The sequence below is a fragment of the Mugil cephalus genome, chromosome 17, assembly GCF_022458985.1.
Source record: "Mugil cephalus isolate CIBA_MC_2020 chromosome 17, CIBA_Mcephalus_1.1, whole genome shotgun sequence".
NCBI lineage: Eukaryota > Metazoa > Chordata > Actinopteri > Mugiliformes > Mugilidae > Mugil > Mugil cephalus.
This window is the reverse complement of record NC_061786.1, coordinates 20,299,163-20,314,200: the sequence shown is the minus strand read 5'-3', so window position 1 is coordinate 20,314,200 and position 15,038 is coordinate 20,299,163. Positions and strand designations below refer to the sequence as shown.

The window sequence follows — 15,038 nt, the reverse complement described above, 5'->3', positions numbered from 1 at the left end:
GCTCAAACTGTCTGATTCTTTTTATTGACAAAAGAAGACGACTCCAAGCTGGAAAAACGTCTGTAATTAGCAACGTTATTGACGTATTGACCATATTATAGTGCTTGTAATTTGTGTTTTTGCACAGGAACAGATCTAAACATTAGTCTTATTTAGAGCCTGGTACACAAGTTAATTTTAAAATATATCATCAGCTGATTCTCCTCAAACCTTGTTTGAATCATTTTTGGTTTGTATCGAAAGCAGTTTGAATGTGATGTGCTAATTTAGGTTCCAGGAAGTTGTGGGCATTTTTCTTTATTACGGTTTACTGTCAAAACTGTTAATTATTGATGACGATAGTCTTCAGTCGCTTCCCCAGTCTGTTTGTTTAGAGACCACACAATAAGGGCCTTCAGGTGGATTCTACTTTATTACCGTAACTCTGGCCTGCTTTTTTTTTTTAGGGCTTTTCCTATATTTGCTTTCTAGTTTAAGATCATTAGGTTAAAATAGCAAACTAAGAGCCACTTAAAAGCACTGTAAACCTGTCTATATTTAAATTTAACATCAGCAAAGACATTAAAAAGAAAATCTGAATCTTCAGACCAACAAACGTTATTTAGTCTGTCTCAGCTTAAGGCCCCAAAACTGATGTTCTCTTCACACTTTTTAATCATAACACAAAATGTCGCCCGCTCTGTGCACATGTCATGTTTAATAAAGATGTAAAAAAAAAAAAAAAAAAAAAACTTCATGGCAGTCATGTAATACTGGATGAACATTCGAAAAGTTTGATTCATGAACAACTTCCGTTTTCCTACTTCATAAAATGCTACACATGAAAACTACAAGGACAAAAACAAAAAAAAAAATTTAAATGAAGAAATCAAATGCATTATCTCTGAGTAAACATCATTGACCTGCTAGAAGTAATTAAATATTGATGCATTGCTTTATATTACACATGATTTTTTTTTAAATTCCATATTAATTATATTCTTATTTTCCTTTACAGTTGTACACCACAATTTAGTCTCACGTTCGTGTCCAGACGTGTTATTTGCTGAAACCGAAGCACATTCATTCAAAGTGTCTGGTAATTCTTTCACATGGAGAAAGGCAAATGTGTTTAAGTCCCCATTAATGAGATTTCCCGACTGTAAACCCTTCAAGGCACTGATGCAGGGCAGTCACTCGCTGCCGTCTGTGCTTGTGCAAACGTCTGAGGACGACAGCTGGAGTAGCTGTGGCTCGGACTCTCTGAGCCTGTCCGAATATGTGCTGTTAACCTTGTGATTGTGATGATGGTCGTGGCAGTCTGAGTTCTGATTGCGTGATCTGACACGTGTCTGGCTATCGAAGGGGCTCCCCGACACGCCGTCTTTGCTTCTGTCAGTACTGTTCGACGCCGGCGAATGGAAGCGTGATTTAGACGTCCCATCGCAGCGACGACTGAAGGCAACACCGTCCCCTGCTTCTGCTAATTCAGAGTCTGCAGCTTCGTGAGTCGATGGCAGCGGTGAGTCTTTGCCGCTCTCCTCCCCGAGCGCGTCAGGGGTTTTAACCAGCTGCACGTGGGAACTAGAAACGTCTCCTGAAGCCGCAGGGTCCATAAATCCAACCAAGTCTCCACTGGAGCTGAAACAAAGACCTTGGACAGCTTCACTGTGAGGATCAGCCGGCGTGTCCTCATGTTCTCCATCTCCATATCCTTCCTCCTCCTCCTCCTCCTCCTCCTCCTCCTGCTGCTGCTGCTCCTCCTCCTCCGTGGGATCAGCAGCTTCATCGTCCCTCTGCAGCTCCCGAGCGGCGTCACCGTCCGGGTTCAGGTCTTCTCCTCCCTCTGCAGCCGGACCTGGATCTGGATCTGGATCTGCGTCTCTCTGAGGCGGAGGCCCGTCACCGTAGGCCTCGCTCTGGCTCTCCTGCCCCGACGACGTCGGCCGGACCTTCTGGTGACACATGGGGCACGTTTCCTGCACGTACAGCCACTTACGGAGGCAGTTGCCGTGGAAGAAATGTCCGCAGTACGTCAACACGGCAGAGCTCATTTCCTGCGAGGAGAAACGTAGAAAAATGTTGTTGTTGTCTTGTTGTCGCGACATTAAAAGCAGTTGTAGTGATTTTCTGCAAAAACCTGGGTGAACAAGGACAAGTAAAACATTCAACTCCATCACATCAACGTCAACTTTGAGGAGAAAATGTTGACTTGCTGCCTGATATATAACCAAGGGTTAATTTGCTTGAGCAGTCGGTCTTAATGTTGTGGCTGATCAGTTTCTAACAAATACTATAATAATTTATTTTGCAGTACTTATATCATGGCTGCCAACAGACACTCTAAGGTATTTAAATTAATTATTATTATTAATTTTATTGTCCCCTCTTCAATCTCTTATTTCATTTCACAAAATCTGTTACGTGTTTGTTTTCAGTCTGTACTTGTGCTTCTCTGACTCATGTAACGAGCTCTTATCTGTCTTGTCTTTTACAGCTCTGCCCGGCGTTACGATTCCCTGTAGCTGCTTCCTTGAACAGGAAGAGAACAGCACTGACAGGTATGAAAACAGAAACTGTGTCAGGCCCAAAGATTTAAGTCTGATGACAAAAAGGCGGAGGCTGGCACCGAACTGGAAAAACAGGAATCGCATACTTTGAGAATAAACACTTTGTTGTGTTTCATATATACACGTAGCAGGGTATGTCCCTTGTTTAGTCTGCGCGTTGTGGAATCCAATCTGAAAGTAGTGACATATTTCCTTTGACCTACTAATGACAGCGCTAATGACCTGGAAGCAGATGGAGCAGACGTCGTTGTGCTGCTGCAGCTGCTGAGCCGTGGCTCTGGGGAGGGAGTTGATCTTCTTTGCCGCTTCCTGCCTGAGGAGGAAGCTCCTCCAGCCGGACTGAGCCCTGAGCCAAACGTTGAAGTACGAGTGGATGATGATGACGGAGGCGCCCATCCAGCTCCACTCCCCGAACAGCGACTCCCAGGTCCCGTACGCCACCACGCAGAGCGCCACCACGAACTCCAGCACCCGGCTCACGGCGTTCACCCAGTAGATGACTTCGTCCAGGCTCTCGATCGGGTCGCTGCGAAACAGCTCCACCATGAAGAGCGAGTAAATCAGCATGGTGCCCGTAACCTGGGAAAAAAGACACTATTTTAGTTAGTGAACCAATATATAAATAATTATTAACAACATTGTTATGAGATCTGGAGCCGTTTCATACAACACAGATCTAGCGTTTTTAGAAAAGGTCTTAAATGTTAAGTCATAAAACTATTTAAATAACAGCATTTTATTTTACTAGACGACACTTTTTTATTATTTTTATTTTAATCTATTCTATTATCTTTATTTAGTTGTGTTTTTTACAGGCAGGCTTTATTATTGGAAAATTAAATGAGCGTCTGGTTATCATTTCCTTTATTTTCCATTTTTTTTGCTCAACATTTTACGTTTTTGATGTAGTTTAACAGTGTCGTATACCTATACTTCTGATAAACTATTATTGCTACTTTATTCCATGTTGTATACGAATAAAAACAGTGCATTTTATTTCCCTCTGGACTCCAGGAATCATAGTAGGAGCCCAACAGGGATCCTAATTTGCAATAATACACACATTTATTTCGCAAGATTTAAATCTGTGACATTATTTCATTGTTCTTATTTCATGTTTTGTGCGTATAACAAAATATCCACCACGATCTCTTTGTTGATGACCACTGAGGGGCGCCGGAGTCGTGACTTTTCCAACTCAGAGATTATTTCACAGTTATATCACAGAACAGACGTATAGAGAGTCGTCTTGGTGTAAAATGGGTCGAATTAATACGTGTTGCAACATCTACGTGCACCGTCCCAAGACTAAACCTTACTCCTCATCAGAGGTGCAAAAACATCGGTGCGTCTAAAATACAAATTACACAATCAGTGAGCATTCAGAGGCCGCACCAGTCCCCTAGACATGAAATTAACCCGTTCAGATTTTGCAATAATATCCATCCAGTCCTGAGTGAACACACCCAGGACGCATTGAGGTCGCATTTGAGTGATCTGATCTCCCACCACGTGTGATCCGGGACACATCTGACCTCATTCCTTTGGTAGTCAAAACAGTTTAGTGAGTCCTGGGTCACGTTAAAGACCATCGACTCAAGAGGGGCGATCTTGTGTAAGCAGATATTTGCCTCATTCATTCATAAAAATCAGAAAAAAATCACCAGAAAAGGAACGAGCGCTGTAAGTAATGTCTGCTCATTAGTAAAAAAAAAAAAAAAGAGCCTTTTAAACATAAATATTCTGCCCCTGTAGCTGTTCACTAACTAAATATGAAATACGTATAAATAAGAATGAACTAATCGAAGTATGTGATGTGCTCATGCTGATGTATAAGGACGTACAAGGTGTGATTGCTACTCCTTCAATAACAACCGATGTCCTCATTGAGCTTTGCTGGTAAGTTGCCATACCAACGTGACTGCCATGGCAACAGTTACCGGGCTACGATTAGTCAGTGTGGACCGTAGATCCTACTTGTGTCCCCACTTCCTTGCTTTTGGCCAAACTGACGCCATTTTCCCTTCGCATACGGGCGGCGCCATCAGAACGGTCCGAGAGCGGATTAAACATGATTTGATTTAATTAATACTACACTCTGCTATACCTCCAACACTCACAGGGGGAAATTTTGGATTATACACTGTACTTTTTTATTTATTTTAATTTTTTTAAAGCTCTCACGGATTTACAAAGTGGTTGGCATGGCAACTGGTGGTCACATTTTTGTCACATCTTTCATTTATAGTGTGAAATAACTAACTAAATGAAAATTAACCAAAAAAATGACACTAAATGACAATAAATTATTTTTTAAGTGTATTTTAGTGTTTTAGTTCGGCCTAAGTCCCATCCACTAACATGGAGGAGGCGGAGCTTACGACCTATACTGCAGCCAGTCACCAGGGGGAGCTCTACTCGCTTTGGCTTCACTTTTGAGGAGCAGTTGCACCCCGATAGTGTGGATGCACATCTTCCACTCTGGGTGTAGCTTTGTCTAGTCTTTGTCAAACAGTATAAGTATTTACCATGAGACTGAACGTAGCACACAATTTGTTTTTTTGTTTTATTTCCACCCGGTGCAACATCATCCATCAAGTAAACTTTACCTGAAGGGAGGTCAGCATGCAGCTGGAAACCAGTATGAGGAGCCAGAAGTCCATGTGGAAGAACTGGGAGATTTTATAAGCCATGAACACCGGGAAAACCAGCAGCAGCAGACACATGCTGAGGCCTCTGAAGTGTTTCCACAGACTCCTAGAAAACCGGGAGCAGTAAAAAAGTCAACGAAAGAGAAAAAGTTGAGGAGACAGTTCTTGTTTTGCATTCTCCGAGTTGCTGCTGGTACCTGTTGCGTGACGCACCGAGGGCTAAAATAACTGGGTCAGTTATTTCTATCATTGACTGCAAGGTTGAAGTCACAACAATGAAGAGGATGATGCTGAGGAGGAAGGTGCGCTGCAGGGCCTGCATGTCCAGCAGGCCGGTTTGAAGGGCGAGCAGGAGCAGAGTGACGCCCTCGGTCACACCTCTGAACACCAGAACAATGGAGACGAAATCAAAACAGAGCAGACACAAAACAACACAACACAGGTTTCACTGAATGCTTGTGCACAACACTGGCAAATTCACAAACCGCAAACAAAGCTGCCTTTATGTGACACTAAAATGTAAAAAATTCAATTATTTAGTGAATCACTTTATATTTTGCAAATAAATTAGATAAAAAAGATCTTCTTGCAAAGAAAACTTCCCTGTTTATGATAAATAACCAGTTGTGAAAAGATTTAAAACGATTATTACTGAAGCTGTAATGATCAGTAAATTAATCAGATGACAGGTTATGAACCTTTTTACCTTAATTAAATTTTTCTTAATTAAATATATTAGCTGAAACTGAAATTTCGACAATTTTGTAAATTATGAGGCATTTTCCTAATTATATTACACTATAAACCAAAATATGATATATTATTATAGAAGAATAAAAAAATCAACTTTAAAATGAATGAATTGTTAGTTAGCACCTTTATGTTTAAAACAACAACGATATTATGGATGTTGTGTGTTTTCAAAGTGATTTTCTCACCCTAACCCATTGTTAATGTACAATCCTATAAACATTTATCTAAATAAAGTTGAATAAAGTTAACCCCAGCCTCATGGATTTGTATAGAAAGTTTCTGAAGCTGCTACTCTATGCTGTGCGCTCGGCACCAAACAGAAAACACAGTTAGCGACGAGCTAAAGGAACATCCACGAGGAGATACAGACCATAAACGGAGCTCAAGTCGAGTGAAAACTTAAATTTATTTGGTGCACACAAACTTCAAATGATGAGTTTGACAAACAAACTTAAACGTGACCCAGAAATCGGTTTAAATGTAGATTAAATGTAACGTCATGCTGAGTGCATATAAACCTCATCTCCAGGTTTTATGTAAGTCATTACATGCGAAGGACGCGATGACGTGCGTGTATCCCTGCATAGTTCCACTAGCTCACAACAATGGAAGGTGTTTAATTAGAAAAACTTCTTTTATTACACCTAAGATCCAAAGTAAACGCCTCAGCCCTGCTGGAGACAATGTGGTTCCTTGAATGCATCATACACATATGTGTACACACTTAGTTGTGACGTGGATATGAGATCCCAGTGACAAGTGTTATTTTGTACTTGAGCTACATTAAACCACTGGTGCAGGTGGAGGATCCCTGCTTGTATAAGATCCTTCTTAAAGCGTCACAACAAACTGGTACAAATCTCCTACTCAGAACCAGTGGCTGGACATCATTAAGGAAATAAGGACGATGGAAAGAATGAGTCATGTGCTACGTCTGAGAGAAGGTTTGTTAGAGAGAAGACGGCAGAAGTGGACATTTTGGGGAAAAAGGAAAAATATAAGGATACTGACATGTTGGCTGGAAGCAACATTACATGGAGGACGACTATTGGAAAGGTATTAATGTATTAATGTCCCACAAGCTTTGTTCTCTATGCTTATTGTTTCTTTTCTTGTTTTTTTGTTTTTTTTCCTTCTTTACTTTGATCTTTATTATGTACAATTATTGCATCTACTCACGTGTTTCATATTTAGAGCAGAAACTACGCTAACGGTCAAAAGAACACTCCAATATTTCTTTCTTCTTTTTTTTTTTTTTTTAAATATATGCAGTATAATGTCTCATGTTACTCTGAAATGAAAGGACAGACCAAATATTCAACTAAAGCTAAAAAAAAACAAACTTGTGGAACTCAATATAAAACCCAAAATATTCTTTCTTTTTCTTTTTCACGGAGTTGTACCCAGAAATGTGTGTCTCTTATAGGGAGCTATAAAGTCTACAGACTGGGCCATGGTCCACTCCATGTTTACAAGCTTGAGGTAGTTCTGGCAGATCTTGAACTAAAGTTTTGGGTCATTATCTTGCTGCAGGATGAAGCAACTATACCAGAGGATACTGTTCTAAAACGTTTGACTGGTTGTGTATGTGCAATTTTATTACCTTAAAAACCCAATTTTAAAGTGTTTTAAAAAAAAGGTTCAACCAAGGGGAGGGAACATCTGACCTGTGCATGACGTTCTCGTTCTGAACAGCTGCGTAACCTCCCAGGTAGAACTTGCATAGATTGAGCAGACCGAGAGCCAGATAGGACACGACGAAGGTGAGACCCAGCAGAGAGTACGGCGTGGCACAACATTCAGAGACACTGCAGAGAGGGGGGAATTACACGCAACGGACGTGTTTATTCTGCCGTTTAAAAACACACAAATAAGTTACAGCACAAACCACAACGCACCTTGTGAGCAGGAAGAACATGATTCCCTGATGGGCTGCGGAGGCGTTGGCAGACACGGTGAACGAGAACAGCTGGACGATGAACAGAACAAACCAGAAGACGCTGAAGAGAACCGGGACGGCAAACTGGTTCCACAGGGAGATTCCCACGGCCAGGAGCCTGTACAGCTCGATCACCTGCAGGAAACACATCACACCCACACACACACACACACACACACACAAAAAAGGGTTAAATAAATACATGTGAAACTTTTTAAAAAATTTCAGAAATATTTAACATTAACATTCCATTTTTTAAATGATATATTTATTCATTTAAGTACAAAGTTTACAGTGGATTACATCAAAACTATATATATATATATATATATAACTTGAAACACAGAGTAAGAAAAAATAAAATAGAAAAGAGGGGGTAAAAATCACAAAAAACACCCCTCAAAAGAAAAGAAAAAGACTTCTTTTTAGTAATAATAATAATAAAAAAAACTTGTGTAAAATCTACAGACGTCCAAAAAGCTGCATTATTATTGTTTTTAGTGCTGTTTTCATGTAATTTATGACTGATTATATCTGCAGAGGGTAGAAAGAGGCAAGAAAAAAAAAGAAACTTGGATTCATTTTGTTTTTTGGACAAATTCAACATGTTTCGAAGGTTCCTGGTGTGTTTCTACATTAAAATCACACACACAATTAAATCTATGAAGTCTTCAAACGCTGTGTCAACACAAAAATAAAAAGTCAGATGTTTATTAAATAAAAAAGGTAAAAATATCTTAATTATTTTTCATATATACGGGATTTCAATAATATGAAAATCTATGAGAAAAGAAATAACACAAAATGAATTTGAGACTGACAAACAGGAAGTGCTGTGATCACGTTTTAACCTATAAGCAGGATTTCAGAATAAGAGTACCTCCAGGTGAAGCAGCTCCGAGTAGGCAGCCCTCGCCAGGCGATACGGCACGAAGAGGTTGGAGAGGAGGAACACGACGATGCAAACCGCGGTCAGGCCCATGGAGAAGGTGTTGACCGTCAGCAGCGTGGGGTGAGGAGCGGCGCAGAGTCGGGCCAGCAAGGGGAGCATGTGAGCGGAGAACAGCCACACCTTTCTGGTCTTCATCAGGAAGGCACACAGCGTGCTGAGGATAATCTGACCTGAGCGGAAATTCATATCGCAGTTAGTTTTATTGATTAATTATTAAACTGTTTTACATCTGCTGCTCATAAAGAATCTGGAAGTCCATGTACAGTCTTTCTACACAGCTAAACTTGCTGGAGAAACTCTGCAGCTATAAAAACATTGAGTCTTAAGACAGAGACTCCAAACCAGCATTAAAGAAAGACGGATTGTGATGTTGCCCGAGTGTGGGCCAAAACATTTTCCTGGATCACACCACAAAGACTACACCACAAAGTCTATCTGAGTAAACAGTGTATAACTCATCATACCAGCAGGTGGCAGTAGTTTGTATTTGTGACTCAAAAGGGGAAACAACAACAGCTACTATTAGCCAGGAGGCTACGATTAGCTACAACTCTGCTGATCAGGATTATTTGTGGATTTGTTTTTAAATTTCTTAGTCTCGTTTACTACAGCTTCTCATCTCATGCGCTGATTCTTAAAGATGAACATCCAATGCAAGCTGATAGAAATCTGACTAGCGACTAGGGATGAGCATCGATAACTCGGTTCCAACTACTTCAATTAATTCATATGATTAGCCTTCACGCTTAGCGATTCCCCTTATCGATACTTTTTTCGTGACAAGTCTTTACCAGGCCAGAAGGCGGCAGTAATGCACCTAAAAGTTGTTTGCCAACCACCATAAAACAAAAGAAGAAGAAGAATCTTCACGTCAAAGCACGTCATTCAAATCACGTGAATACAACAAAGATGCGGAGACTGAAGGGCCTGTAACAGAGCAACGTGCAGCTTATGCAGCACCGTAATTTCAAACAAGGGCGGCGACACCACCAACATGATGAAGCATTTGTCGACGACGCACGGCATTAAATTCAGGGAGTGCCATGTGTTCGACAATCTCTGGTCAACAAGTGCAGCTGCCGTTAAGTCTCAGCAGAGCAGAGCTAGTGAGGATCCAATGACCAGTTTACTATGTTTCTTACACAAGCTCTTATCTCTTCTTTAGAAACTCAGTGAAATTGCCATTGTTTACACATTGTTTAACCAAAAATTGACAGGAGGAATTCACAAGGGAATCAATAAAGAATCGGATCGAGAGGCAGAATCGATACCAGTAAAATCCCCGTTGATGCCCGTCCCTACCACTGACTAGGAAACACCTGAAAAAGGCAAACAGTCGGCTTGGTTTTAATATGAACAAAGACTGGAACTATCGAGTAGGTGAAATTAAAAGGCACAGCTGTGACGTATTTATTGTGTTGCAATAAAACAAATATTACCGTCACAAGGTTTTTTAAGTATCTGAGCCTGAATGTATTTACATAAGAGGCTGGGTTTGGTACTTACTAGTCATCGCTGATACAAATCTGTTGAAGGCCAAAGAATCAAGGTACACGGCTCCATCATAACCGTACTGCAGCTCCTCACGGACATAATCCCTGTAAAAATTATGGCAGGAAATTATTACTATAATAATTTGTAATTATAGGTACGCAGATTTTTTTGTACATATGCAGCAGAAATCATGTTTTATTTTGATGTACGTCTAATGAAATAAATAAATGAAATGCTAAAACGCATTATTCATTTACGTGTTGCTTTATTTCCAGAGCACAGTTGTGTTCTCATGTTTCTAGATTTACAAGACTAAAGGCTGAAGAGTGGCCTCGACACAAGACACAAGACTCCTTAAAATTAAATTAAATTCTGCAGCGATGGTAGATGAACAGAGGGAGGAGCACTGTGACCGCTGCCAGGTTCTAACCGGAGAGAGAAAACTGATCCCGGGGCAATAAATCTGCAGGAGTGTAGTACTAAAGAATCTCACTTGGAAATCTGATGCCCCATGTAGAGGAGGAGGGCAGCGAGGATGTGGAGGTAGAGCGTCACAATGTGTCTCAACGGCAGAACCAACACCACCACGTTTATCAGATGACCTGGAAGACAAAGAGGAATTCTCACGTTATATTTGATTTTAACGCGGATTTGCTTGGAAAAGTTCCACACATGCACATGACATTAGATCTGTTGCATTTTGCAATTTTGAATGTTGGTAATAAATTATGAAAAGTGCTGAGTTTCCTTATTAAGACGATGAAGAGTCTGAAATTACACAATTAAATTGTGAGCAGATGTTTTTTTCCAAATCACTCTTAAAGCTTAAAATTATTGTTTTCATTATCAATAAAAAATAGAAACTTTTGTTAATAAAATGTGGATCCATAATGTACATCCTCAAATATCTTGTAATGCCCAAGCAACAGTCTGAGAAAGATTCAGTTTACAGATACATAAATGAATGAAAAACTGCACATTTTGTGAAATAATTAATTTATCGTCCTCGTTTTTTAATTCATAAAAACATTTACGATAAATCAAAAACTTAAAATAAAACCAATACAAAACTTTTTATTTACAGATTGCGCATCAAGAAGGTAATTAATTACAAATTAATTTAGACTGATTTGCCAAAACATTAAGTACACTGTAGAAAAGTTATATCGAATAAAAACAATCCTGCATTAAATCCTGGTTCATGACTTTTCTAATGTTGAGTTCGTGTTGAAACAGCATCACAAACGTTTGTGACGCTGTTAAACCAGAATGAATTAAATATTAAAGCATTTCTGTTGTTGTGGTTGTCAAAATAATAGAAACGTGTGTCGGTACAACACAATACAGTTCAACAGTACTACAAACCACAGCCTCCAAAATGGAAACAGTGATCTTAAATAAATGTTGAACACCAGACCCTACGTGAAGCTGTGATCAGATAACAGATGCCACTCACTATCATCTGCATCTGTGCTTTCCACCGTCTCTGCCCTTTTTCTAACCATAGATACTACATAGATTATTGATTGTAGACGGACTCCACTTGGTCGTACTTACAAAGACACCACTGTTTCTTCAGCTGCCCTGTCTGTAGGTTCTCAGTCATCCAGGTCATTGTATGTCTAAAAAGTGTTTTAAAAAAGCGACTGGACTTGATGGGTTCAGATAAGACGTTGTGCCATTCATCTGAAGAGTGAACTGAAGAAGCTACTCGGATGAGTGGACGACACGTCTTCTCTAAACTCAACAAGTCCAGTTGCTTGTTCTTTTTTTTTTTTTTAAACGCTTTTTGGATATTTTAGCTGCACAATTAACCATAGACACAGAGTATGTTCTTATATAGGTTGCAGGTCGCCATATTTACATGCAGATTACAGTTATCTTATTCTAACGCTGCTGTGTCACCATGGATTCTCCGATGTTGGACTCTTATCATGTTTTATCTTCATTTATCAAGGCGGTTACCTAGACTCACCTAGGTAGTACATGTTCCAGATGACATATTTGTATTTGAAGAGCATGTCCTCATTTTTGGCTTTGAGGTGCTCCGTGAGGCCTTCAATGTCACATTTGTACAGCAGGTCCAGCACCAGGATGCTCGGCACCCTCAGGGCAACGTTGGCCAGCTCTTCCAGACGAGGCATCTCGATATCTTAACCAACTTTCTGAGAGCTTGTCGAGTCACATGCTGTTAGCTAACGGTCTCACTGTACAGGTCACAGACTCCCAGCAGCTTCACGATTATTTTGATCGTCGTCTTGTCATCTGAGAAACACACAAAAACACAATTTTAGTGTACAGGCTGCTAGCTTCTGTCTCAGCTATGAGCAATATGGCGGTGATTTAGCTGTAAATTCCAACTTTAATGTCTATTTAAACTATTATTTTGGGGGAATCATTTATACAGGGAATTGCTGACAAATATTTATTAAGTAGTTAGTGTATGTAAACTGATAGTGGCTCACTTACCTCTCAAAGTGACAGACATCACAGCCGAGAAGCCATTTGCTAGCTAATGCTAGTTGCTAGCTTCCACATCGACCCGAAACAAACATGTTTTCAAAGAACTGCACGCGGATTTTTTTATTTTTTCAGCAACTTCCGCTTCTCCGGGATACATAGAAACAGTCGGCATCGAAAAAGGCGAAATTAAATATTTCGAATTAAACGATATTTGCAGGAGTAGAGAGACTTCAAATTCAATGTTGTGATTCCTGTCGCTTGCGTGGCCACTTCCGGCGTTGACGTCATAACGCAAATGCACCAATCAGGATCCGGCATTGATAATTCAAAATAAAAGTCACGTCTTATTTACACTACTATTAGAACTACTACTATCACCCCTACTACTACAACTAATAATAATAATAATAATAATGAAGAATATAATGCTACAGTAATAGCAATACTACTAGTAGAAGTAATAATTATAATTAATTTTAAAATGCCACACGCAAAAATACTGGAAATATATGTTAATGTGAACGTTTTCTTTTAATCTCTTCTTGCAATTTTTGATATTTGATATTATTTGGATCACATGATAACAAAGCACGATAAAAAAAAACTAAAAAAATTACATTGTCAGTTCAGTCAACGGAAATACAGACACGCCTCACCTTTCCTGCCATCGTCCATCAAGTTGTAAAGCTGTGTCTGACGTCTTTGTGAATCAGAAGGTCCTCTTGTTGATCCATATACTAAGTAGGAAATTAAATTCCTAGGTTAAGCAATGAAAATTTCACGAGTGGCTCTTAAAGATTCAAACGTTTGGCTCTGAAGTATAGATCCTCGTCAGAGTCTCTGAAACAGGTTGACTAATATAGAGAAAGTGCATTTCCTGAACGCGTGGGTGACAAACCAACTTTTATTTGCAAGCAGGAAAGATTCCACGAAACTACTGAATGGTGGAGATTAGACTGAACTAGAAATCTTAAACTTCAAATGTGAAGTAGAAAGCAGAAAGTAAAAATGCAAACTCCTGCAGAAAGAATTATGTACTGAAAGTATTGGCAGATCATCTATTCAGCCAAAGATATTATAACTAAGCGTGCTACATTATGACATGTTTATACAAATGTGTTCATGCACCGTAAGTCTTGAATTTCATTGCCTCATCTTCTCATCTTTCACTGAAACTGCAATGACATTATTTTTTCTGCTTAAAGGATGATGGACATTAAAGTAGTTTGGAGCATTTCGACTAAACATTACAGCAGAATAAGAGAAAGTCATTAAAATCCTCTCAGACAGGACAGGATGAAGCTGAGCCAAACCCAGAAACACAAACAATGCCCTCACTGTATGGACCGTTTGTGTCTGAGAACCAATCATACACAGTTCAGAGAGTGACTCCTAGTTTTTCTTAATGTCACCTAACATTGCAGGATTATTGAGTTTTACCACATGATCACAGTAGAGTGAATAAAATGCATCGTCTATATGAGCTCTAATAATTCTCTGCTGGTGTTTCTGGGCCCATAAAGACAAAATAGAAGGTCATGCAAGTACAGTATTTGATGTTTTTATAATAAGCAATTAAAATAGTTTTCAAAAAAATGTTATAATGCAAGATTTCTCCTGAACAGTCATCAGACAAACTCATGATTCAGAACCATAACCGGCCAAGTACAGGAGCACAGGAAAGGATTGCCACATCAGACGGGGGAGGAGGAAACATGAATCATAAACCATGAAAGATCATATCTGGATTCAAGCGAACAGAATCAAATGTGGAACAGGAACAGATCAGTAGCACCGATTTATTCCTGCTGTTCTCTTCGCTCCCGAAATCTCCAGAAAGGAAAATGTCTTGTCGCAGAATACACCCTGCTAACGTCAAATTTAACCATTACACAAAGTGGTGTAACATGAAACATTAGAGACAGAATACACCAATCAAACTGAATATTTACCTTCAGTGCACGTATATCCGAGGAAAGAGCAAACGATGCAAATATATATAAATATAAGCTTTCAAAAGGGCCACAGATGCACGTGATACAAAATCTATTTGTTGTGTCATTAGCTAACGTTGATTTTATCGCGCACAGTAAGAATTAAGCATCGATACACATTCCAGTGTCCACTTGTTTTACAGTTTATACTTCCTGCAGGAAATACACATGCAGGATGTATCTTTAATCTACACTTTTACGTTGTTGTGTTTAAACAATGAAAAGAATCCTTTATCAACAACA

At 39.5% G+C, this 15,038-nt stretch overlaps 1 protein-coding gene across 1 annotated transcript; it reads right to left on the bottom strand.

Moving 5' to 3' along the window:
* Positions 1 to 29: 29 nt before the first annotated feature.
* On the bottom strand, positions 30 to 13,076 carry zmp:0000000662 (RING finger protein 145). The gene is made up of 11 exons (XM_047611330.1): positions 12,808 to 13,076; positions 12,314 to 12,603; positions 10,832 to 10,940; positions 10,351 to 10,442; positions 8,773 to 9,014; positions 7,852 to 8,027; positions 7,621 to 7,761; positions 5,398 to 5,580; positions 5,159 to 5,306; positions 2,772 to 3,128; positions 30 to 2,036 (listed from the first exon to the last, which is right to left on the bottom strand). Exons 2-11 carry the CDS (start codon positions 12,480 to 12,482, stop codon positions 1,173 to 1,175), a joined length of 2,481 nt encoding a protein of 826 aa, XP_047467286.1. The 5' UTR covers positions 12,483 to 12,603; positions 12,808 to 13,076; the 3' UTR covers positions 30 to 1,172.
* Positions 13,077 to 15,038: the final 1,962 nt, after the last annotated feature.